Source organism: Chrysoperla carnea, chromosome X (genome assembly GCF_905475395.1).
Source record: "Chrysoperla carnea chromosome X, inChrCarn1.1, whole genome shotgun sequence".
Lineage (NCBI taxonomy): Eukaryota > Metazoa > Arthropoda > Insecta > Neuroptera > Chrysopidae > Chrysoperla > Chrysoperla carnea.
In genome coordinates, this window is record NC_058342.1 from 19,583,813 (window position 1) to 19,610,101 (window position 26,289).

General features: G+C 29.5%; 1 protein-coding gene across 1 annotated transcript in view; it reads left to right on the top strand.

Annotated features, from left to right (window-relative positions):
- Window positions 1-26,015, top strand: part of LOC123302995 (facilitated trehalose transporter Tret1-like) — a 103,825-nt gene extending 77,810 nt beyond the window's left edge. Inside the window, exons 3-4 of the mRNA XM_044886089.1 lie at window positions 24,817-24,881; window positions 25,869-26,015. Of these exons, the coding sequence (XP_044742024.1) occupies window positions 24,817-24,881; window positions 25,869-26,015 (212 nt within the window). The remainder of the gene's footprint in view (window positions 1-24,816; window positions 24,882-25,868) is intronic.
- Window positions 26,016-26,289: the final 274 nt, after the last annotated feature.

Here is a 26,289-nt window from a genome sequence, read left to right on the forward strand (position 1 = left end):
AGTACCTTGATGACCGAGTTTTGTTTGGTATTTTTTTAGTTAAAAAGACACAAATTTTATCAGTAATAGAAGAACCTTTTAAAACTCCACGCAAATACCACTTTTGAACGTCCCGGTAATGTACTTTATTTCGTTAACTATAATATACATCAACAGATGTCAGGTTATGTTTCAGTTTTTCATGAAGAGACGGATAAACATAGCTAGTTCGACTTTTCGGCCAAAAAAAATTCCTGCATACTCATTTTCATTAAAATCGTTGGAGCCATTACCAAGATCGTTGATATATTGCTCGTTTAAATATATAAGATATCGATTTAAAATATTGCACAGTCATACCCGGCTATGGGTGACATTTGTTAAAATACTTAACCGAAATCAGAATTTTAAACTCGTTTAATAGGGCCGATTTTTAATGTTTTGTCTAGCGTCAGAGGTCGTTAGAAAAAGGGAAAAAATCTATTAGAAAAAAATTCTAAGCAAATTTTTCTAATGTTTTTTTTTCGATACTCTGACCATCTCTGTCGCTAGGCAAATATTACGTATCGGCCATACTTTCCAATTGGTAGAATTCTGATTTCAAAGTTCTCATTTCGGTTGAGAAAAATTCTATTTAAGTTTATACTTAGTTTAAATTTGAAATTATATTTAATTTAATAAAATTTTATCCATAAAATTATAAAAAGAGATTTTTAATCGCACTTTTTTAGCAATTAATAATAGAATATTAGAATTAGATTACCAAAAAGAATAATAATCACTCCCTCACAAAGAAAAAATATGGGCATGTCAAACCGTGCCAGGGCGGTATCACGCCCAAATCCGCCACTGTTCGAGCATAGCAATTCCTACAAAGGTTTTACCAAGCCAAACAGGGTAGAAACGACTTTATAAAATATTTACCGTAAAGATGCATACAAGTAATTAAGAATTTTAAATAGAATATGGATTTAATCCATCAATGATAACATTCAGTTGATGTGGTTATATTTTATTTCCAATTTATGCATACAAGAAAACCTTCCTTTAAATATAATTATTTAAGGATTTGCCATTTGATATTCGTAAGTACTTTTATTCATCTATTCAGTTCATATTTTATGAAGTTGGAGTTTTTGAGCCTTGTTCTTTGCTTTATACACTCGACGGCAAAACTATCGCAACTAAATTTTGCATACACAAAATTTTACGTAAATTTCAGATTTGTCTCGGAATAGCTAATTTGAAAACTTCTTTTTTCTAGTTATAGAATCCTTGACTTAAAATTTTTGATCAACCCTTGACGCTTTGAGGGAGGGTAAAAAAAGTGCGAAATGCTATCCCAAAATTTTAAAAATTATTTTACAACCAATTTGTTAAGATTTGTTAAAATTAACATTCGAAAGCTTGTTTATTTCTCTGAGCTATAAAAAATTACGTTTTTGTACCAAGATAAGATCGCTTACCAAGTAAAATTAACACTTCTGGATTTAATTATCTATAATAAAGGCCATTACCATTTTTGGTCTACGTCTAAGTGCACGGCTACGGAGATATACCCTAAAACGGTTTCCTTTAAGGAGGAACTTCCCCCGCCTATTTTTGTAAGGATTTTGTGCATTTAAAATCAGTACGTGATACGGAACCTATTTAAATAATAAAATAACTCCTGTAATTTAGTGCATTATGGAAAAGAGTAACTAACTTCTATATAATCTGTGTTATATACAGGGTATCAAATTTGGAATACGATAAGTTTTCGCAAAGTTATGTTTATTTGAAGTTGAGTGAACTTTTTATAAATATTTTCGTCATGTTAATTTTGGCGTTAAGTGTAATATGAACATTCAGTTTATATTATATTTATAAATATGTCATTTTATTACACATTCGTTCCTTAGCACATACATCGATTTAATGCTATCATTCGTTCGATAAAAGTATAAGAATTCCATCAAGGTTGCCCAACAGTTCCAAAATATACTTGGAAATAAATACTTCCGATAATTGAGTGAAAAAAGGTCAAAGTTATTGAAAAAATGAAATGGCATCTTAATCGGCCCCTGCTAATATGAATGATATAATCTGAAAAAATTAATAAATGGATACAAAATCCAAAAGTTTTGAGTTTTTTGTTTTACTATGGGGAATAAATAAAGTGAATTCGTGACAGATTCTTTGACTGAACGACTCTCACTAACCCTTTCTTATGCTTCGAATACTCATACCTACCGAAATTAATATTATTTCCAACGTTTATCAGAATTTGATAAATATTTTGCATCAAACAAAACTCGTGATCCAATCTTGAAGTCAGGAGTCTTAAAAGATTTTAAGGTTCAACGCCAATCAAATAATAATTTCACGCTATATAAATGTGTACAGAACCGTCTTAAACAAGCAAAAGTTAAAAAATTTTAATCGGCACCCTGAAAAAGTTAACTCTTGGCAGTTCTAAAGGGACGAATCCGATGAGATAATATTCTGTACATTATTTTCCATGGGGTATTATGTTATTTAATTTTTTTATTAGCTTTGTTCACAATCGATGAATGTTGAATTAAGACACAATTGAAGGCAAAATAAATCAATTTGTATTAATGCACGACCTCACAATATTGATAAAACAAACATTGAATTTTTTCTAATTTAACAATCCCCGTCTACATAAATAATTAATTTACTTTTGAATACTCAAGCCCTCACCATATCTGTCCAAACATCTCTAATGAATAGAAGTTAGTTAGTTAATTCAATTTTAAAATAAATATGTTTACATATAAATTTATAGATATATCGTTCGCGTAATTCAATTAAGTCAAATAGTAAGTTGACTGGACATAATCTTCGCTGATTTGTAGAAGTCACAAAATACCAATACGACATTTGCAAAGTTGTATCATTTCATTTAGAGACAAAAAAACTTCGTATGCTCCGAAAAATTATAGATTAATTTCGGAAAATTCGACGTATTTTACTTTTCCGCAGTTGTTTGCAATTTACTTAAATACTATGAAATATCAGAAGTTCTCAGCTTAAGGGCTTTGAAAAAATTTGCAAAAAAAATAAAAGATTTTTTAATTCGTATTTTCTCCACCAGAGCGCCCAAAACATATTTATAAATATCTCGTGTACATTCAAACATGTTTTTTAACTTTAAACTTACGCCTAGAAAATTCTTCATTTTTGTTATAACGGTTCCTTGCTAGCAAGCATCGATAAGGTAGATTTTGGAACCATGAAAAAAATACCCTGAAAGTTCAAATCATTACTAGAATGATTACCATATGGCTGCAATTATCTAAAAATTTTTGTCATTTTGCTTATGTTTTTAAGAAGGGAGTTGTACTTTATGATTCCCGAATGACATTTTCTTCGTTTCCTGCAGGTTCTGCAGATCAGAGAGAATTTATCAAATGTCTGGTCATACGACTATTGTCTAAATTGATATGGATAAAGATAGGACTTGAGACTACATGATAGTTTACCGTCATGCTTATAAAATATGTAGTGCATTTAATAATAGGGTAAGATATGGTACCTAGAGTGAAATGAATGTTAACATATTTAAAATCAATAAGATAGCTTTAATAATACTGACCGTACTTATTAGTGAAAATCCGACAGGAGATTCGGTGGTCACGTACGTTACCCAATACTCCGCTCTTTTTTCTAAGCAGTTGCTTTTTCTGCTAAAATCGTGAATTTATTTTACCAAAAATCGTGATTTTATTATTGGATGGTGTTAGGGCACTCGAGTTTTATTGTATATATTGATTCAATAATATTGACCGCATCAGGCTAGTGCAAAACCCATCCCTAATAGGATCAATATTAATAAGTTTATATCGATATCGAGCCAGTATATAGTTCGCCTGTAGATTATATGTTAGTAATATTCTTGGAAAAAGTACTGAAGACCTATGTATATTGATAGTCCGACGAGTTTATTAAAAAAATTATATTGACGGAAAAACAATAAAAGAGAATTAAAACGATTTAATTTTTATGACATATATATATATATATATATATATTGTAGGTACAGGATCAAAACTGTCGTCAACAGATCATAAAAATTCTATTTTGAGTAAATTTGCAGCGTCCGCATAAAAAAATACTGTCTTGAGTATTAGTTGACCATGTGGCTATTCAAGTTCTTAACGGATCTTCAATAAAAATCTATTACTTAAGACCCCACAATTTTGGTGACTCTGACGTCCCCGTTTGACGGTTTTCAATGGAAACTGTGAAATAAATTGTAAACTATATTAAAAATAAAGGACGAAATTAGAGAAATAATAAGTTCGAAATTTATAGTGGAGTCTTTAATAAAAAAGAAATAGTAAATTAAAAATTTTAATTTAAAATGATTGACTATTATATTAAAGTAGATACACCGTCAGTTACAGAATGAGTGGTCGTTCAAAAAGCCAATATGGAACAAATGCTGCCAATCAAGAAAATGTTGTAAATCTAGTCTATTTAAAAAAATTTAATCAGGAAGAATAAATTGAACCTCAAGAAGAAGCTAGAAAACGAAAAGAATGTTTTTACAGAAATAAGGAAATTCCATTAAATAGAGAAGATTTCATGCTGTTTTAAATGGTTACGTAGGAAATTTTAAAATGTGACATGATGAAGTGTCAATTGTCTAAAAAACTATTGTAAAAATATAAAACTATTAAAACAAGTGAACGAAAAAGTCCATTTAATAAATATTTAACGAACGAATTTATTAAATAATCGCTATATCAAACGAATATTGGTAAAGTTAGAAAGTTAGTGATGGTGGTTTTAAACAAATAGAAACAGATGAGATTTGAAGTAGTTTACCTCGAGGAATATCATTCCGTTCATGTTATAGTCCTCAAGGAAAATATTGTTTCTATCACTTTAAATATGGTGAAAAATAATGGTGTTTACCCGTGAAATTTCATGGAAAGGGCGTGATCTTTGAACGAAAAGAAAAAGTTATGAAAATTTAAATGACTAGAATAATTCCATATACAAAAAATACTAAAATTAACGATACAAATAACCAATTTAAATTATACGCGACAGTTACTGAGGGAGGAATAGTGTAGGCGACAGTTTGGATTCTGTACCTACAATAGTTACTAGATTTAGGAATTATATAAAAAAAGAATTATATATGAATACAACTATAGTAACCAAATAAACATTTATTATTATATTATAAATTCAAAATCAAATATACATGAAAAAAAATTTTTGTTCAGATAAATAAATGTTTTAATTAAAATCTATTATTTAAGGACCCACGGATCATTATTATTTACTCATCTGATGAAATCCAATTTTAGAATAATATTTTTTCAATAGTTTTTATCGTGTACGGATAGTTTTTATAAAACATCTTTCAGTAAATTAATGGTCAACAATCTCGATTCAATAATATTGTCTATTTGAGGCTAGCCTAAATAATTAAATTAAAGAGAATCGAATCCTGTAATATATAGATTTTAATATGGTTTATACACAATTATTAATAGATAGGTTGTTATATATTCTATATAGACTCGGAGATGATGACAAAAAACGTTTTCTCAATTTATACAGCATGCCTTTTAAAGAATTAATAATTAACGTCATAAGGCCTTTATTCAAAGAATTTTAGCGGTTTTCCGTGATATTATATTGCCTGTCTTTGTAACATAAGGAATTACAAACAAAGTCAAGCTATAGTAGAATTTTTCACCTTTGGTCCTACGAGGGGCGCATGCCAATTTTTGCATTTTTGTGATGGAAACTTTAATTTTTGACATCGCCATGTATTTTGAAAAAGCGGAAATGTCCTATTTTTTTCTCATTTTCCTATTTTTCTCTACGTAGCCATTTGAGCCCAATTGGCCCTTGTGAATTACATGCCATCAATTATTATAGCTTGACTTTGTTTCCACTAACTTAGGTTGCAAGGGCAGACAGTATAATATCTCGGATAACTATTAAAATACTTTACAAAAAGAAAAGCCATTTTCCTTATGACGTTCAAGCGTGCAGCTGCCAATAAGGCCTCTACCTTTCCTATTAAAGGATTAATTATTAATTCTTAAAAAGACATGCAGTTAAAAATGGGAGATCGTTTTCTGTCATCATCTCCCGGTCTAATAACACCGTTTCACCTATAAATATCTAATGAATAACAAACAAAATTTCATTCATTATTTCATCAAAATTAGTAATTGTTGATTATCAATTATTTGACATTGGTCTGTTTCCATTATTAAATACTAATTAATGTAATTATTTATATTACCAAAGATTGATTATCAACAAAATTATAAAAGAAAATTGACCATAATATATGTATTATAATTTATTTAATGATTAGGTACAGGATGTGATTTTAATGGCAACGAGTAGTGAATTAATTGATAAAAATATTAAAATAAAGCCCGTGTGGTTAGAAGACCTTTTAATTTGAAGTTTTGAACAATTGGTTCTTCAACTAACGAAGTCGAGAAGCTAAAGTTTTCATAAGAAATGCATGATTTTTGAAAAAGAAAAACATATTTTAATTGACAAAACAAAGAACAATGAAACAACTTGGTCAATTAAGGTGTTTGTAAGCCTACAGTATTGTAAACAAGTGAAAACAAACAATTGACTGAGTTAATTGTTGAAACACCATGCATAGTCAGGGTTGATTTATTTATCACATTACTCATACAAACATGTGACGCATACATAACTGATAATCAAGTATAGTACATATTATAAAATGTCCGCCTAATTAGCGCCCTCGCGGGTAAACAGTGATGTTAACGAAAAAATATTTCAAACAAAAGTTGTTTAATTTTTGATAAGGAACATTTTTTACATTTAAACTTTTGCTCTATCTCTAACGGTTTACAAGATGAGTCCTACGGACGCTAGACTCAATTGACCTATGATGCTCATTTACGAACTTGACCTCACTTTGAGCAATAATTATTGTATTGCAAAAAATTAAAAATTTCACGAATAATTTACGAATAAAAGACGGCAAATTCTCAGTACAAAAAAATTGGGAAATTCGAGAAGTAGCTAACTTAATATTAGGTCCAGTCCGATTTTTTAAAAAATAAATGAGCGAAAAAATTAAAATTTTTACGAATAATTTACGAATTAAAACGGCAAATTCCCAGTATGGAAAAGTTGGAAAATTTGAAAAGCGGCCGTATCCGCTAACTTAATATAGGTTATTATTTAATCTTAAAACCCGTCGACACACCGTCGAAAATAGCTCGTTCAAAAAATAGTAAACAACGAGTTTTACCTGGGATGAAATTTTATTTTTGAACCACAAATTACGGAAATCGGACTTATTTTAGCGTTCTTTTGATCTATTTCAAGATATGACAGTGCAATGGATATGACGTTACCAATTCATTGGATTATAAATTTGGTTGCTATGAAGCTGATATTTCTAGTAGCGTGTACCGGAAGGAGGTTAAAACAATTCAAAACATTTCATCTGAAGGTTTGACAGACATGGGCCTCTCTTTCAAACCATTATTTTAATTTTAGATTCAGATTTATATTCTCGTAACCGCTATTTTTACCAATTCAGGGCCACCTAGTAAACCTCTTCTCATAGCTAATTATGTTAAATCTATCCTGCTACTTTCCAGCGTTATACATACACATAGTTCTGAATAGCCCCAAGTAATCAAACTACTCGATATCGTTCACTTAGATAACCCACAACAATTCATATAAAACAAATATCATAAACGGCTTGTAAAATTTTTACTACGCATTGTTAAAAAAAGTATAAAAAGCTTAAAAAATCAATATTCATAATAGGGTGGTGATGATCCCTTCTATACCCACACATGATGATGTAAAAATATGTTTAGAATTTAAATTAATAATATTATTTATGATTGAATATAATCTGAATAAGTAGGATCGAAATCTCGTATGAAAAATACAAGAGGACCAAGAATAAACATATATAGGAGCCGAACAATAGGTATTTTAACTATACCTACTATCAGAAATAATATATCAGAAATGTCTACGAGACCGGCACCAATACATATTTTCAGTATAAAAGCCGATGCCGTCGGTATGTTGGTATGTCGATATGTCTGTTACCAAGCTGGAGCCTTCAATTTTGAATCAATTTTTCTCAAACTCGGTACATAGGTTCAGTTTGGTCATAATTGCAGACGATTTTTTTTTCATTTTTTCCTTAGGCCTGTTTTCAAGGGTACTTTCCACAAGGCCAAAACAGCATTTTTGGGGTTTCCTCAAAAACGGCTCTAACGATTACGATTAAACTTAGCACAAGGATAGACCTTAAGGTGTTCCTAGAATTGGTATAAGCCACATATCCGGGAAAATTCGAGAAGGCCCACACCCTAGGGAAAACCTTTCCAAATGGGATTTTCTAGGGAGAGGCTGAGGGGACAGCAGTGAAACTTCGTATCAGAGTTTATATCAACAAGGTCCTAAGTTTGATAGAACTCCTCTATGGGACCCCTCCCCATGGAGCCGTGTAGCTGGAGGGGATGAAATCGTCAAAAGTGGTCAAATCAACCCAACCCAGCAAATCAACCAGTGTTCAATTTTTATTCATATTAACATCCTCAGGTGCACAATCCGACCGAAAGTTTCTAGATAGGGCTTTTTCATCAAGAAATTCTACAGGGACCCTGTAAGATATGAAAACAGTTCGCAGTAACGTCGTGTACCCTAATTTTTCTCTTTACTTTCGGCCGAAATGGGGCCTTCGCCCAAGCACAACATTATTGTAGATACAAAGAAAAAAGTCATAAACAGGTGAAATTGCTTCGAGTAACGGAAATCATACAAAACCAAAAGGAATTTACGCCTGAAGGTTAGTTAAACACGTAAAAGCTTTTGAGAACATCAATATTGCAACAAAAAATTTGTAGAAATAGAAATATAAAGTTTTTTTTAATTTATTTTTATAACAAAATTCAAGTTGGTAATTGAAACAGTTATAGCACGCTGTTGAATGCTGATTTTTAACCTATCGGTGGTCACTGAAAAAAGTATTAGCTATTGAATAAAAAAAATTCAGGTGCTCCTATCTGCTTCTTGAATTTGATATTTTACCCCACGGGGTAGCCCATAAGGGACGAAGGAGAAAAATTTGTAATTAGCGACCCCAAAAACCTTCTGCTGCTATTTCTATTGTATAGAAATAGCAGCGTAAGTTTCTATTTATAAATGTTCTATTTATAAATGTATACGTTTCAGGCCTATTTCGCATGGATCTATGTATATTGCTAGGGTTCAGGTCTGTTTTTATCTAGTTTTTCCTAATTTTTCTACAAGCTTTTATTATGTTTCATCTGACCCGTTGTCTGTCTATAATCAAATCTTGCAAGTCAAATTTGATCTACTTCCCGGTTTCCGATTGAGCTGAAATTTTGCATGCACATTTAGTTTGAATGACGATTCATGGTAAGGTTGTGGTGTCCTGATTTTCCAATCGCTTCCACCACATTTGATATATATATATATATATATATATATATATATATATATATACATATATATATATACATTTTTATTAGTCTTAAATTAAAAATTTTAATATAAATTCTTTTTTAAGGGGCAAGCTTTTTTTGTACTAAAAAGTAGAAAATAATTTTTTATGATTCACTCATTCCATAAATAGTCGTATATAAGTGACTATATAAGATAAAATGATTTTTTACTTTTAAGTACAATAAAAGCTTGTTCCTTAAAAAGTATTTTTTATAAAAAATTTTTTACTTTTGTTCTATCAAATTCAATTACGCGAATTTAAATTTAAGTCATTCAAACCAACTTAAATTAATCGGTATTAGAAGTTCGTTTTAAGTACCAATACCTACTTCATGTCTGTGGCGGCAATGAATGAAAATTTTTGTTATCGTCGCCGGTTACTTAGATATTTTCTATACGTTTATACATACATATTTGTACGTATGTTATTTATGTTTGAGTGACAAGATTTGAACCACAGAATTTACCTCTAAATCTACTTAATATAATCTCTTCAAATAGGATAATGCATTTTATTTGTACCCTTTAGACACATTTCAAATAATTTTTTACAGAAAGAAAAAAAAATCGTAAATTTAATGGTAAAATACTCCAATGACTTGCATATTAAATAGGACGATTTTTTATTAAACCCACCAATATAATATTTGGAGGAAAACCGTCGAAACAAAGAAAGTTAATTTTTTAAGCGACACTTAGGAATAAATGAATATTACTAGAGTGATACCTACCCGCTTCGCTGGGTTTAAAAGTAAAGATTGATAAAATATATGTATGGTTTTCTATTTTTTTAAATGTATAATAGTCATAATTATTCATTTTTACAGAAATATGTAATTTATGGTAATATCAAATGACTACTTTTACAGAACTCTGTAAATTAGGGTAATGTCAAATTAAATTAATTAAATTTATTTATTTATTTTTTATAATCCTTATAAATTATATATCATGTGTTATTCTGAAGTATGAGCTTTATTGCTGTACAGTTTCATTAAAAATATTTCGCTGGTTTTAGCGTGAAAGCGTAACAAACAAACAAACAAACATGCTTACTTTCTCATTTAGAATATATAGAGATTTATTATGAAAAAGGTTTCTAATATTAATTTCGATTTACAAAATATTACGTCAGACTAGGTTAAACTCCCCCCGCCTGTCATGGTAAAAGCCATTTTGAAAAATTCTTTCGAGGGGTTAATTTTAGAGAATAAAATTACCCGTTTTCACACTAAGAAAAAAAAGCATTGCTTGGCATGATTGGTAGAGTTACAAACAATGAAATTGCTTATAAAAAATTACTACATCATATTTCGAAACAATACGCCGAAAACCATAGGTCCAAGAGACCCAAGTGACTATTAAGAGATTTGAAGAATCCAGTCTGCATATCGACAGGAGTAATTATAGAAAATTGTTCTGTGAATGGAGAGTGGGGAACATCATAAAATATAGGAATCCGATTAAAGGAAAGCAACGATTGAACAGTTTCTATGACAATTTTGGCACAAGTTTGTCTGTACAAGTTTGAATGAGGGAAAATGGATTTTAAGAAAATAAAAGGCTATATTAAATACTGGAAAAGAGAATATGTCAAATTTCCGGGCATGTGTCGCAAATACTGATACAGTTCTTCAACCTAGCTTAACCTAAGAATACAGACTTGACTGAAGCTTTCGTAACTATTAATTTGTCAAACCCATCAAACTATACTTGTTTGATCTATTCATACGCCTACGGAAAATATTTTGTTTTGAAATAGATGCGGTATTGAAAATAAAACTGACGAACCGATTTAATGATCATATTATATACAATGTATTAATAATTGATAAAACTCATTGTATTAAATATTCATTTCAATTTTTTAATAAAATTGGACAATAACTTAACCAAAATTTTTTATATAGGTATTATATTTTTTTACTGAATTTCTTCTTTAATGAAATTAAGCTATTGGTTGGGTAACGATCATGTAATTTCGCAAAAACTTATTTGAATTTCCTTCGATCAGAATATTAAAATTTCGTAAATAAAAGATACAAAGGAGCTTAGGAATCCAAACTCAAAGTTGTGAAAGAAAAAATTATCTTATATTATCCTTATTTATCAATTTCAAACAAAAATTAAGGATGTACGAGCGCCAAGGTAATTTTGGATAAAAGGCTTGATTCTTTTTATATGAAGTTGGGCTAAGTCTAAATCAATTCTGAAAGTTTTAGGGTGAGGGAGGGGTAGTTGCCCGATTATTTAAATAAATAAATGACTTCAAAAGTAGACACATTTAACATTGGTCTTATGGGAAAGCGATTGGTAGATGATATGTTTCTTACAGATTTCTCCAAAACTAGTCCGTAGAAATTAGAAAAACTATTTAAATTAAAGTTAAAACCTTAAATATATATGAAATTTTATTAATATACTTAAATAAGCTAATTTGTTAAAATTTATAAGCTAATATTTTTAATCAAAAAAGGGAATTCGCTTAGTTCACGCAGATTTTGAGTGGATATTTTTTTTTTAATATTTCCATTCAATTATTGTTTCTATCCTAAAAATTCTGGGAAAAAATTTAATAAACTAAAAACGTTTTAATCAATTCGAGTAGTGATCGCTATCGAATTTTTTTATTAAAAAAAAGTTGTTTTTCCAGGAATATCTTACGTTTTTTAATTTGTTTATATTGTAAAATACTGTAATATTTATTTTATTTGTTTATTTTAAAAGGCACAATAACAAAACCCCGAAGCGTTTTACAGAAAGCTTAACAGTTTTCAACACGTTATTACTGATGTAAACTTGATTAATAATAGTATGGTTTTTACTGAAGGAATAAAAAAAATCGACAAAAATCGTAGGTTATTCTATTTATTTACAGAATAATTTAAATAAATTAATTAGTCGTTACCCATCCAAAACACATGAACTATAATATATAATGATATGATATTAATTAATTAATATCATATCATATTAATTAATATAATTTTTTTTAATGATATTAAAAAAAAAAAATAAAGAAATAAAATTAAATTTGACATTTACCATTTTTCAAATTTTTACAGAAATCTTTAACTTATGGTTCAAAATGATGATTATAGATGGAACAGATCTATGATCATCATTTTGAACCATAAATTAAAAAAATTTTGTAAAAATTTAAAATAGCAAATGTCAAACAAATCATGGCCATCTTTTCTGATATACTCAATGAATTATGACTATTTTACATTTAACAAAATTTAAAACTGTATGTATCAAAAATTGATTAATATGATAATGAAATTTGAAAAATTTTTCTGAAGTATTTATTAACTTTTATATCATTTACAATTTATTTAGTATTTGCAATAAAATTTTTAGTAAATAAATATTTTTCCTAAAATGAAAATAGGGGGAGGGGTCATCTCGGTCGTGACGAGGTTTTTTGGACAAGTCGCCTCGCCTCAGATCGGTTTTTGGAACATTATATTTCACCTCGCCTCGCTTAGTAACAAAGATTAAAATTTTAAACCTCGTCTCGTCTACGATCCCGCCTCGGCAACGAGGCACGAGGTGAGGCGAAGCTTATTCGTACCCGCGGTGAAACACTAGTAATCAACAAAGAACAATACGAGATATTAGAAAAGTACCGGAACAGCAGAATAATTTTTGTAAACGTCAGAACAAAAATTTTCTAATATGGGAATTTCAAGGCAAAAACTTATTCTCATACAAGAATTTTATGTCTGATTTCTACTGAATCTATTGGACTCTCGAACAAATGTTTAGAACAAAAGTAGTTGGTATTTTATGAGGAACAACTTTCTAATTTAAAGTTCGTCTCTATCTCTCATCACTATTATTTGACTTTTCAGGGCCTTTGAAAGACAAAGACTCAAGGTTAGAACTTATACAGCTCCTTTAGTTCCACAAATTTTGTATGATTTTATTTTTCTAAAATGTTATCTTCCGGTTGCTGAGTTTGACTGCTGTTCTAGAACATTTCTAAGACCCAGAGATATAAGTATGTATAATCAGAGTGACTATTAAGTTGTTGTTTTTTTTTCATATTCAGTATTATTTTCATTAAATTTTTAATTTTGATGTGCAATTATGTTCAAATGAGATGAAAAGTAAGAATAAATAAAATATCAAAGATTGAAAATTTTATATCCATTTTCAGGTTTCGATATTCCGAAAATTAAGCCAGATAATTGGATCACATCCAATTATATATTTACTTTTTATTCTGATTTTTTGCGTATTTCCGAAGGAAATGGAGATATATTGCTTTGGTACAGAAGATGGAATTTTGAAAAAATTTTGTCAAATGTTCATCGATCCTACCTAATAGATGCCAAAAATTACCATAGTTAAAATTTATATATATTATATATATATATATATATATATATGTCAACCAATAAACAAAGGGTAGGGGGTAGCATAAAATACAAAATTTTGAATTTTTCCAAAATAAAATTTTTTTTGTATTTTTTAATCAGTTTAAGCAAAAAAGTAATTTGTAATTTTTTCTCCAGGCGTTTTGTTTTCGAAATAAAAATGCTTGAATAATTAAATATATTCTATTTTACGAAAAATGTATTGTTTTTTTTCCAATTCTTTTAGCTAACGCAGCTCCTGCGCTACTAATTTTATTTTTAATTATCAAAGTATGCAAAGGTTCTTCATAGAAGCAATATTATAAAACCAAAAATCTAACATTAAATAATTATTTGAATATAATTGTGACCCTCTCGACTCAAAATTTCGAAATTCACTTAAAAGTACAACAAATCAAGACCTAATCGTTATGTGGAAGTCACAGTGATCATACATGCTTTAAGAACATCTTTTAAGTTAAAAAATACACATATATTCACCTTATTATCAGAAAGTTTGGCGTAATACTAGAACAAAAGAAAATAAAAATTAAAAAAATTGTTTTTACAATTATTAACACATCAAATATATGTGAATGAATTTTTTTGACTTCGAGTTGAGACATAGTTATTGAAATAAATACCACGACACTCGAATTAAGCCCACTTTATAAATGTTTTGTTTAGAACTGTTATAAAAAATTGTGGTGGTCTTGAAAAAATAATTTTCCGGTTTGGTGATAATTTTCGTATTTTAATTTTGGGAGTGTTGCTGTAATTGTTGGTAATGTCTGACTTTTAACTTCTTAAAGAATGTTTATGTCTTATGTGAATAAATTTAGCTACTGGCGATGGTTTCAAACATAATATCAATATTAAGCGAAACGTAAGTCTGTTGTATGTTTTTAAATTGTATTTTTTAAATAAAGTTTCTTAATATACAATTTTATTTCGAGTATTGTGGTATTTATGTCAACATCAAATATAATAAACAACATTATTAATTGTTTAAATATCAAAGCTTTATTAACCGAATTGGAAATGAATTAGTGAAAAATTTGATTTTCGTTTACACATTATCATTAGAAACACTGTAGTGTTATATTATTATTCTACGTAAAAGTTTTAATTTTTTATTTTGGGGTTTTCCGCTGTTGCCATGTGGCAACATTAGGCTCATAGGAATATAATATCCCTGAAACGTAATTTCGGGTATGCGTCTCTATGTAGCTATCCACGGATATCAATAGCTCGAACAAATACTCAGAATCTTTTTAAATATTTTAAAGCTGTTAACTAAATTAGATTATTTTATTATGAACCGATGTTCATGATTTTCTAAATCAGACAATTTCATTTTGTCAGCAAAATTAAAACAAAATTTATCTGACAGTTTACGGATCTTTTCTGGGCCCGCAGACATATTTAATATTGTTATTATTTATTTTCAACGTACATAGATATATAGTCAACATAAAATATTAAAAGTTAAATCAATTAAAGTAAACTATATCGGCAATTCATTACAATATGCTTTTTCAGCTCACGTTTAAATTTTGGCATGCTCTCTAAGTTTTTTAACTCTCCGGGAAGATTATTTAGTCTAAGCGTGGTTCAATTAGTGGGTAATAATAACAAATTGTTAAATCCTCAGTTCCCTGAGGTGTTTTTTGTGATAAAGTGAAAATGTAATAGATCAATGTCGTTTTGGGATAAGTTTTGACACTGTACGCTGATAATTATAGGAAATAAGTAAATGGTATTTGATGTAGTATTTCATAAAGATTAAAGTAAGACCAACCCTTTTTTTGTCAAATAATCAAAACCTACTTTATTCGCAGATTTATCATTTATTACCATGTTAATCCTTCGTTTTTGGCCCTTTTTAAACCTCAAATTCAACGACATTAATTCGATTATAGTGTATTTTCACTTTCTCACTATCATTTAAAGTGTATTTTCACTATCATTTAAACTTTTAATAAGTCCCATGAATGTAAGTCCTTAAATATGAAAGAAATTCGTTGTATTTTTGTGATTTTAATATTCCTTTTTATGATTTAATTGGAACCCCCGTTCTTGATCAATAGTTTGGTTTTATTAAACATAATAAAACTATCCATTGCATTGCAGCTAATGGTTTCAGCTAGGTATGATTTAAAATCCTAATTCCAGTTCAATCGATAAATTTATTTCCTATATACACATCGTCAGGGCCAAAAATTTAATAGAGCAACCACAGAATGTGATTCGAGGGCTCCCAGCAGTGGATGGAATAAACATTCTTCTTAGTTGCATTCTGTCAGATCGACATTTTCACAAGAGATCAGTTCAACGAAAGATGTCAAAGAGTAAGTCCGTTTTTCGATCATTCAGAATTCGTCATTCTGTTGTTCCCAACTATCCCTGTGACTACTGTGAAAGCTGAGGAAATTTTCTTTAAATTAAAGTCGACCAAAAACTTTTTGTGTAGTTCTTTCGGACAAAACAGACTCAGTACGTAGACAGAGTACAAATCATGACTGTTTCTACAAGTTAGTATAAGATGTGCATAAAAATTCAGGGCCCTTCCTGCTCTAATTTTGGACATGTGTATCGTAGACCGTTCGTATTTTTAAGGAATCGTTGTATAAAATCGAATTCGTGTATTTTCATTATTTCCAAATTCTAAAAAGTACGTTATATTTGGCAGTTGTACGTCAAAGCGTACATTTAACAGATGAATTTAAAGTAGGGTTGCCATCTGTTCGAGTCTCGCCTGGCAATGACGGGTCCAGAAGGTTTTGCGGGGGCCGAAAGGATCGAAAAAGCAAAAATTAGCTGGTTGCTGAATCGCTACCACGATGGATTTAACCTTGGCAACTAGAGTAATGAGAATTGATATTGCTAATGACTTTATTGTTTATATGACTTTACTGCTTATTTTGTTGGTATCACGATAAGAAATCAGTTGTAAAACTTTTATGTTCGTTCTAAGTCATGTTCATGAAGTGGATTTTCATGTTTGATAGATACTTACTACAAACTGACTGATAGTTTTCGTACAAAATGGGACAAAATGTGGAAATTTCTAATATATTTATATTACTTCATACTCATATTTTTGATGTAGTTTAAATAAATTAAATATAACGAAATTGAACTTTTTTGAATTTCCCGCTCCTGATTGCCATCCCTCCCTCTGCCACACAACAACACCTTCATATTTAAGGATGGATACCATGTCAAATTCGGCAGTACATCTAATTAATTTTTTAATTAATTTTTATAGAGAATCATACATATTAATATTTTTTTTAGTAATTATAAGTAATTATAAGTATGAAATAATTAATATTGTATCTTTAATTAATTATTTATCATAAAACAAGTATGTAATTTGACTTGAAATTTTCATAAAATAATGTCATAATGACATTTAAATGACATAAAAGTATGACTTTCCCAAAATTGAAGTCAAATATTTCTACAAAAATCACAGTAACGACCAATTTTTTTTGCATAAAATAATTCTAAAAAGTGCATAGTTTTCAAAAATTAGTTTTTTTTTTACTTGAGTTTAATTTTACGTATCATATTTTTTAATTTTTTTCTAACTTAAACTACTTCCGGCAAAATAATCCGGAGTTAAATGACGCTTTCAATTTCGATTGTTTCTCTTAAACCCACGGAAAAGTACTATTTTTTTCCATGTTGTCGAAAGAGTGGAGTTTATTCTTCAACATACTTTAAATTGAATAAAATAACTTCAAATTTAATATTGGGTATCCATCCTTAAACAACCTTAATTTAAAGATACGAATTCGTGTTGTTATGCATCCCGTAAAATAAATTACATGGTTCTACAATGAATATGTTTTATCCTTGAGAAATTTATATTTGAAATAACACACTAGATATATGAAGAAAGAGAAACAGTTTATTTAATTTTCAAACAGCAAAACAAAATATCTTCATTAAATAAATAAAATCCATTCAATTATATTTTCTGAACTAAATATGCCAATCTCTCCTGCACTTACCAAATAATAAATATCTATACATTACAATTGAACATAGATGTGAAACAATTTCCACATATGTGTAGGTTAAATTGAATGACGTATACACATGTATAAGTGTACGAGTAGATTATATTCTGTGTTTAGTAAAGACGATTGTTTATGGTTTGAGATGATCTCCAATGACGTTTAAGTGTTTGAACAGTAGTACAGTTGTTGGAAAATACAACACAATATATAGTTAACTATCGGATATCAAATTAATGATGTCATCCCGAAAGTCGAAAGCGGAGCAGAGGTATCATGGAGATCATAGAACGGACGCTGGATGGGGTTGAGTGTGCAAAATATGAGTACCGCATTTTGTCAATTGAATCTTGCTCAGAAAAGCTTATAGATTAATATTATGGATCTTGCCAGAAATCCCATTGATACAATTTTTGCATACCCCCCCCCCTCCACAGAAACAGTTAAATAACATTTTTTTGAATTAAGTAAAAGTTACTCTAGGTTCTATGGGTCATTTAACGTCAAAAAGGCTCTTTGTGATTTTTTCAATTCTTAAAAAGATGTTTAGTTCCCATTCTAAACAATAAGTAAGACAGAGGTACTAAATATTTCAGTCTTACACACTGTTATTAATAAGAATTATAACATCTTTAAAGAATTAAAAATTGAGGCTTTAGAATTAAAGAATCTGAATTTCTCTTCAGAACTTCATAAAGCATGTTCAAACATTATTTTAGAATTTTGATAAACTCAAAAATCTAATCTTATGCCCTGTTTTTTAAGCTTTTAAAATGGCCTTTTTGGAGTTTTTCCAAACATTAAACTGTTAATATCTCGAAAATGAAGAAGTTTACGAAAAAATCACAAAGACCCATTTTGACGTTAAATGACCCATAGAACCTAGAGTAACTTTTACTCGATTCAACAAAATGTCATTTAACTGTTTCTGTGAAGGGGTATGCAAAATTGGACCAATGGGGTTTCTGGCAAGATCCAGAATATTAATGTATAAGCTCTTCTGAGCATGAAGCAATTGACAAAATGCGGTACTCATATTTTGCACACTCAACCCCATCCAGAGCCTGCACTATCAAGGATATTTCTTACAATGGAAAATATTAACTTGTTAAAGTAGTTCGGCTATTTAAGCAAGTTCTTTGATAGTTTATTTTTTTTTTTGTTACGGTAAATGATTGTTCAATTTCCCTTTATCACACTAAACACAGTTTTGGGGCCTCTAATATACTTGGCCTTATAGCCGCCAGTAGGGTTAAATCAAGTAGTTTTCGCGTTTTCGCGTCTTGAATTATGTAGTACCAGATGACACGGGTTCGAAAAAATAGGTAGTGTACAAGAGAACATAAATTGAAAAAATTCAGTTATTGGTATGGTCGTTAAAGATTAAATCTACCACAGTTTGTATTAAATTGAATGGGATGAGATATCACAAGATTTCAGAAATATCAGACGAGTGAAAATTCATTTGTTTTAAAATAGAAGTGATGTGAAGTGAAGAATATAGAGTGGTTTGTTAAAAAATGGTTTGTGTTTACATATTTATTAATACTTAACAGCTCTTTATCAAGTAGTTATTAGTTTTATACCATGTATATATGAAATATACCAAGGTACATTAAGTTTAGTTCCAAGTTTGTAACGCTTAAAAATATTGATGCTACCAACAAAATTTTGTGTGTTCATAAAATCACCTAATAAGTCCATTTCTGGTTATTTGTCTGTATGTCTGTCGTACAGACGAACGAAAAGAGATATCAAGCTGAAATTTATAGCGTACTGAGGACGTAAAAAGTGAGGTAAAGTTCGCAAATGAGAAACATAAGTCAATTAAGTCCTCGGTCCGTTTGCGCATTCGCGGATAAACAGTGATGTTTACGAAAAAATATTTCAAACAAAAGTTGTTTATTTTTTACATTTAAAGGAATATTTTTCACATTTAAACTTTTGTTCTATCTCTAACGGTTTACAAGACCCAATTTACCTATGTTTCTCATTTACGAATTCAATTACTTTTCACGTCCTATCCACACTATAGAAATTTCAACATGATATCTCTTTTTGTTTTTGAATTATCGTGTTGACAAACATACAGATGGACAAACGAAAACGGGCTAATTAGGTGATTTTATGAACACCTTTACCAAAATTTTGTTTATAGCATCAATATTTTCAAGCGTTACAAACTTGGGACTAAACTTACTATATCATGATATATTTCATATACATTATATAATAAGAGAATACAAGAACCGTACATCAAAGTTTGTGATTACCCTAGTTTGTGATTACCCTTGCGGGAAACAGAAGAGGAGAAGCAAAAACGTCCTCGGAAGAGCATCAAGAATAAAATGAAAAATGTTTCAACAGATAAAATGGTAAACAGACAAATTCTCATATCTCGAGTTGTGGTAGAAGGGATCAGTATCATGAAATTTGTGTTTTATGAATTTGCAAAAAATCATGATGTGATGGAAGAAAATAAATATCATTTATGGATTCAATATCCTAATTAGAATTTAGAAAAAATAGACCCAGAATAAAAAATTTAAAAACCGAAACAATTCCTCTACAGTTGACATACTCATTCCAACCAACTCGTAACAGGGTACTTTCGGTAGTGAAAAATAAATTATGAAATTTGAAAAAAGTTAAAATTTATGTAAAAATATACTTAAATATTCTGATTTCGAGTCATAAAAGCACATTTTTCTTTTATAATATTAAAATTAAAAATCGTAACGGTATACCACGGGACCTAAACCGCGGGCAAGCCCTGATGTGATGTCAAATCGGTATGACCCATAGACCATCTGTTAGTTCAATCTAGACAGCTTGGCATAATATATCCATAGATAATAAATATTTATATTTATTATAATTAGTTGTCTATGAAAACATCTGTCAAACTTATCTGTGTTATTTCGTATAATAATACCGATATTACGTCACCAAATTGGATGCCCGAGTTTTTGACAGTTTACAAAAGTTTTAAAATTTAATTTAAGTTTTTGGCAAGAAAGCGTGTGTATTATTCCGAAATTAATTTTTGGCAGCTTTTTATTAAAAAAATCAACATTTTGAAGCATTTTTTCAAATATAGTAGAATACCCTATTACAACAATACTCCGGGTCCTATAAAATTTTCGGTCTATTTTCCCCTAATAAACATATAAGAATATAAATAGAAAGATCCTACAAGTTTAATGTGCTTGTTGGTTCATTCAATAATAGAAAAAATGGACGATACGAATAACAACAAGAACGGAGGGAGGGGAGTAAAATGAAGTGGTGGTGAAGAGCAGCACCTCTCACCTAGTAAGTTTATTTATACCTATAAAAAACAAATTGTTAAACATAAAATTATTGTCTTTGTATGTATAGTGTAGTTAGTTAGTCCCGGCAAAATCCGTCATTGAGCATGATTAATATTTGCATGGAAACTTTTTGCGTGATCCCCTTTAAAGCATGCTCCTGAACGTAAAAGTGCAGCTTACCGGTGTATAACCCGGACGGAACTTACTTAAACTAAGTAATTTTAAACAAATAATATTAATCGAAGCTTCGGAAAATCATAGAATTGGGATCAACAAAAAATGTCCTTAGACATTTTTTGTCTACAACCCTCCAGTTTTCGAGTAAAAAATACGGCAAATTTGAAAAATCGCGACAAAAATTTTTGGTATAATTGCATTTTAAGTGCGTGATTGATTGTTAATTGTTGAGACAGCACCCAAAAATAACGATTTTTTGTTCTATCTTAACCATTCGACTCAAAATAAAGTAAAACTAACGGAAAGTAAGTTTTTCCATTTTCCAGAGAGGGGATGGGGGTTGGTTTGTGGGAAATTTTAATTTTTGAACTGTTAATATTTCTCTCTTCTGTTCATTTAACTTTATTTCTAGTCGATTGGTGAAAATCCGAACTCTATAGCATCTATAAAACAGAAAATCGTTATTTTTTGCGCTTTCTCTTAACAATTAACAATCAAGCACTTAAAATGCAAGTAAGCCAAAAATTTTGCGTGACGTGGTTAAGTTAGCTTTACACTACAAATAATAATTTTATACATGTTAAAAATCTGATTTTTTCATACACTTTTTGAGGATGAAAATAGTAAGAATTGCGTTTTTTCAAACTTTACGCATTTTTTCGAAATGTTGATGAACATTTTTGTTAATTTTGATCCCAATTATATAATAATATTTTTACCGAAGCGATTCGATCAATATTACATATTTGTTTAGAAAAAATTAGTTTAAACAATACCCCATCGACTTATCTATGGACAACCTGTACTTTTACGTGCAGGAGCATGTTCCAAACGGGATCATGCAACAATTTTCCATGCGAGAGATAATCATGCTCAATGAGGGATTTTACCGGGACTATATAGCTAGTAGCTGCAACGGTGGTAATGTTTTTATTATTTTTTAATAACAAATGAAAATAGATTAGTTTATTATTGAAACCAACGTTATTTATTATATTCTGTACGTGTAGGTACGTGTACGCTACCGTATCAAAATCAAACTATACTCGTGTGTTTTATTACAAACAGATATACTCGAGCAAGGTTAAATATCTACATTAAATATACATCCTGGAGCTCATTTCTCTATGAGTAACAAGAAGTCATTCAAGTATCACTTAAATCGGTTAAAGAGGGGAGGGGTAGTTCAATTCTTTCTAAATTCAATTGTTCAATTCTTTCTGATAAACAATAACCCGTCAGCACTCGCGTTTTAAGTATTTGACTCACGCTTTATTTAAAATATAAATATATTTTATTTTTCAAATGGCACATATTGTTGAAACTTTTTTATCTTCATATAATTTTATCTTTTTTCGAAATAGTAATTTTTCAGATTTTTGAGACTTAAAAAGTGAATGAGAAACATAGGTTGATTGAGTCTTGGGTCCATTGGACCTATCTTGCAGACCGTTTGAAATAGAACAAAAGTTTAAATATAAAAAATGTAACTGATTAAAAAATGAATAGCTTTTGTTTGAAACATTTTTTTGTATGCATCACATACTGAATCAATTTTTCTGAGTTTCTTTTCACTTATTATTAAAATTTTTGTTTTAATAACTAATACATAATTATTTATTAATTTTAATACTAAGTTTAATAAATGTCGATAAGTTAAAATAGTATACCAAAAGTGTAAGAACCCTTTTTTTTAAATTCACTTATAATATGTATAATTTTTACAGCATTTTTATATTGAACAAAACCTATCAAACCTAAAACCTTCAATAAATCATTCCATAAATCAATAAATATTAATAACATAATTAATGAATATGTAATTATTTTCTATAATTTAACTTAAACTTATCATTTTTTCATGTTTAACCTCCGCTTCTCTTTAACAACTTATAACAGAGGCCACCCACATCATTATCTGTTATTCGACGACAATTTGATGACGAACATATGTAATTTTTTTATGTACTTCTCGTCAATTTGGAAAAATAATGTCTGATCAAGATTTTTTAAAGTTACTTGAACTCATGGACGAAGAAGAATCTGATGCAGATGATGATAATAATAAGTGACCACACGCAGATAGTTGTGCCTGAAGAAGATGCCACATCAGATCAAACGGGTAAGCGTGAAGTTTGTTCGTTTTGCCCACGTCAAAAAATCCATAAAAAAGTTCGAGCAATGTTTATTAACTATTTTCAATGAACAAGTGATATTTTTGTGTATGAACTATTTTTCTGTGAAACTAAGCTGACTGATAATTTGGAACGAATGTAAATAAATTTTACTTTATGAGCTGTGATTGATAATCATTACAATTTAAGTAAGTTATGTAATTGATGGTTGATATTGAGAATAATTTATAATACTCACTATCGAACTGAAACTGTTTCATTAAAAATTAATTTAACTTAATTATCAAATGTATTAATTTTCGTGTTTAATAAAATTACTCCCGTTTTGAAATATGGTTTCTCTTTTAGATTATTTCTCTACCCTAACATTTTCACTCTCAAACATCATTCAACACTTAAATCATATTCTTAAACTATTTTTAACTAAACTTGGCTTTTGTGTGTAACTAAACTTAGTTAGTTTAGTTACAAAGTTGGTACTAAACTTAGTATACCTAGATATTCGTTGTGTGCGTAGTCATGATAGGGACAATAAAAACGATACCAGCGCATCCAGTGGAAAATTTTGGCGAAAAAGGAGGCTGTTATGACTAATTTGCAATTCTCTACATGTTAATGTTATAGTAAATGTCAAATTAAAATCATTGAAAAACACTAATTAATTAAACTTAATGCATTAAAAATTGTGAAAATAAAAATCAAATTGCATATTAAATTTTCATTGACATTAATATTAAATTTTCAATGTAAGTCATAATTGCAATCTATAAAATTATATATGCATCCATACAATTCTATCATTAAAGTAGTGTATCGTCACCATGACAAAGGGCATTAAAAAAAAAATACAGTACCTAAAAAAATTCGGTGCGACTTTTTTACACGGGTTTACGAAGATATTTGACATAACTTCAGTTATGTCAAATATCTTCCATCTCTTCTTCATCATTCACAACATTATTTAATATTTTATTCATGATTGGTAATTTTTTAATATGAATAATTTACAAACATATATTTAAATTAGGTTAGGTCCCCCGGTTTAAGCTAACTTAGCGTCCTAGAGGAATATAGCTATTTACTATTTGACAGTTTGACAGCGCTTACCGCTTAACAATCGCCATTTTGCTTACAAGCACTTCCTAGCGCTTTTTTCTGCTAAACGCACCCAATGACTTATTGTTTTCCAAGATAACATATTATTATACGTCAAAATTATGAAATTGACTCTCGTTTCAGATTGACTCGGATCTATATTATTTGTCAAATATGAAAATGATTGAAATAGCAGAGAAAAAGTGTGGATGGAATGGTACGGTGGTTCTAAAGCAAGATATAACAGATCAATTGCGTGTAAGTTTGCAACATTACATTATACTTTGTCTTCGTAATATCTGGTGAAATGTTTGACTTGGACATCAGAAAACTATTATCTTACTATGCGTTTTTACAAAGGTACAAAGGCTGTTCTTAAAAAGTCTTACAACAACCATGTAGGTAGGTGACATAGTAAATCCATAAAAATTTTAATTAAGAAGTCCAAATTTGAAAGTCATGTTCATAAAAACGTATTTATCTTATGTCTACATATTAATGATGTAAGGTTAGGTTAGGTTATATTGGCTGCCCACGAAGGACATACTTAGGCTATAGAGCCCATTGTGATACCATATATGTGTTTTACCACCTTTCCGCTGATAATTTCATTTATCAGCACCATGCACTACACCAGCCCATTACAACAATTAATTAAATTATTTTTGTTGCGATGGAATAGAACCCGCTACCCTTAGCACAGCGCGGATAGAATTGGTTAATCAGCCCGAATATAGGTTGATTCTAAAATTTAAATACTAAAACGTATTAAATAAGCGTGTTTTCGGATTAATTATTTTTGTATTTGAATTTGACTCAATGCGTTTTTAGAGTAATAGTGTTATCTGCAAAAAAAAAAACGGAGATCATAACGAAGATTTTTAAAGTGGAAAACTGTTTTTTTGAAGTTTTACGATGAAAATCTAATTCTTACTGAAGAATGCAAGAAAAGCATTAATTTGCCAATGAAATGTCCTATAAAAATGGTAAGATATAACTTAAGAAAATCAATCTCTGTTTTTTTTTTTAGGCAGGTATATTTTTGTCTGTTATGGTTTTTACGCATACCCATAAAATATGAAATGCTTTTGCTATTGAATACTTAACTGTGGCTTATGATAGGAACCAGATCATCATTGGTAAAGCGATCTTTATTACAACGTGGTATTATAACCTTGGGGTCATCTTATATTTTATCGCAATTTCACAGCATAAGTGTTTTTAACATTTTTGTTCTGTTTGAAGAGAACTTACCATATAATCAATTACGCACCAGACGTAAAACGTTTGATACCTGGTATTACAAAAGACGTATGGTCTCCCGGACTTTCTGTTTCAAATGATGGTCAATACGTCTTAGGACGAACTTCATTTTTAATTCGTGTTGAATAATTCGATGATTAATAAAAGGCAGATTTTTAACCAATTAACACCAAATAAAGTTTTTGAAAAAATAATTGTACCGATTTTGTTAGAGTTCTATCAAAACTAAGTGGCACCGAGCAAGAGAGAGTGTATGATGTATATATATGTGCACTCGTATCTATACTCTCTCTTGTTCAGTGCCACTTAGTTTTGATAGAACTCTACTCTCTTGTTAATATTGTTGTAAGCCTCGCTCGTGGAAAACAAGCACATCAGTTTCGTGAACCTAGTTTCATATTCT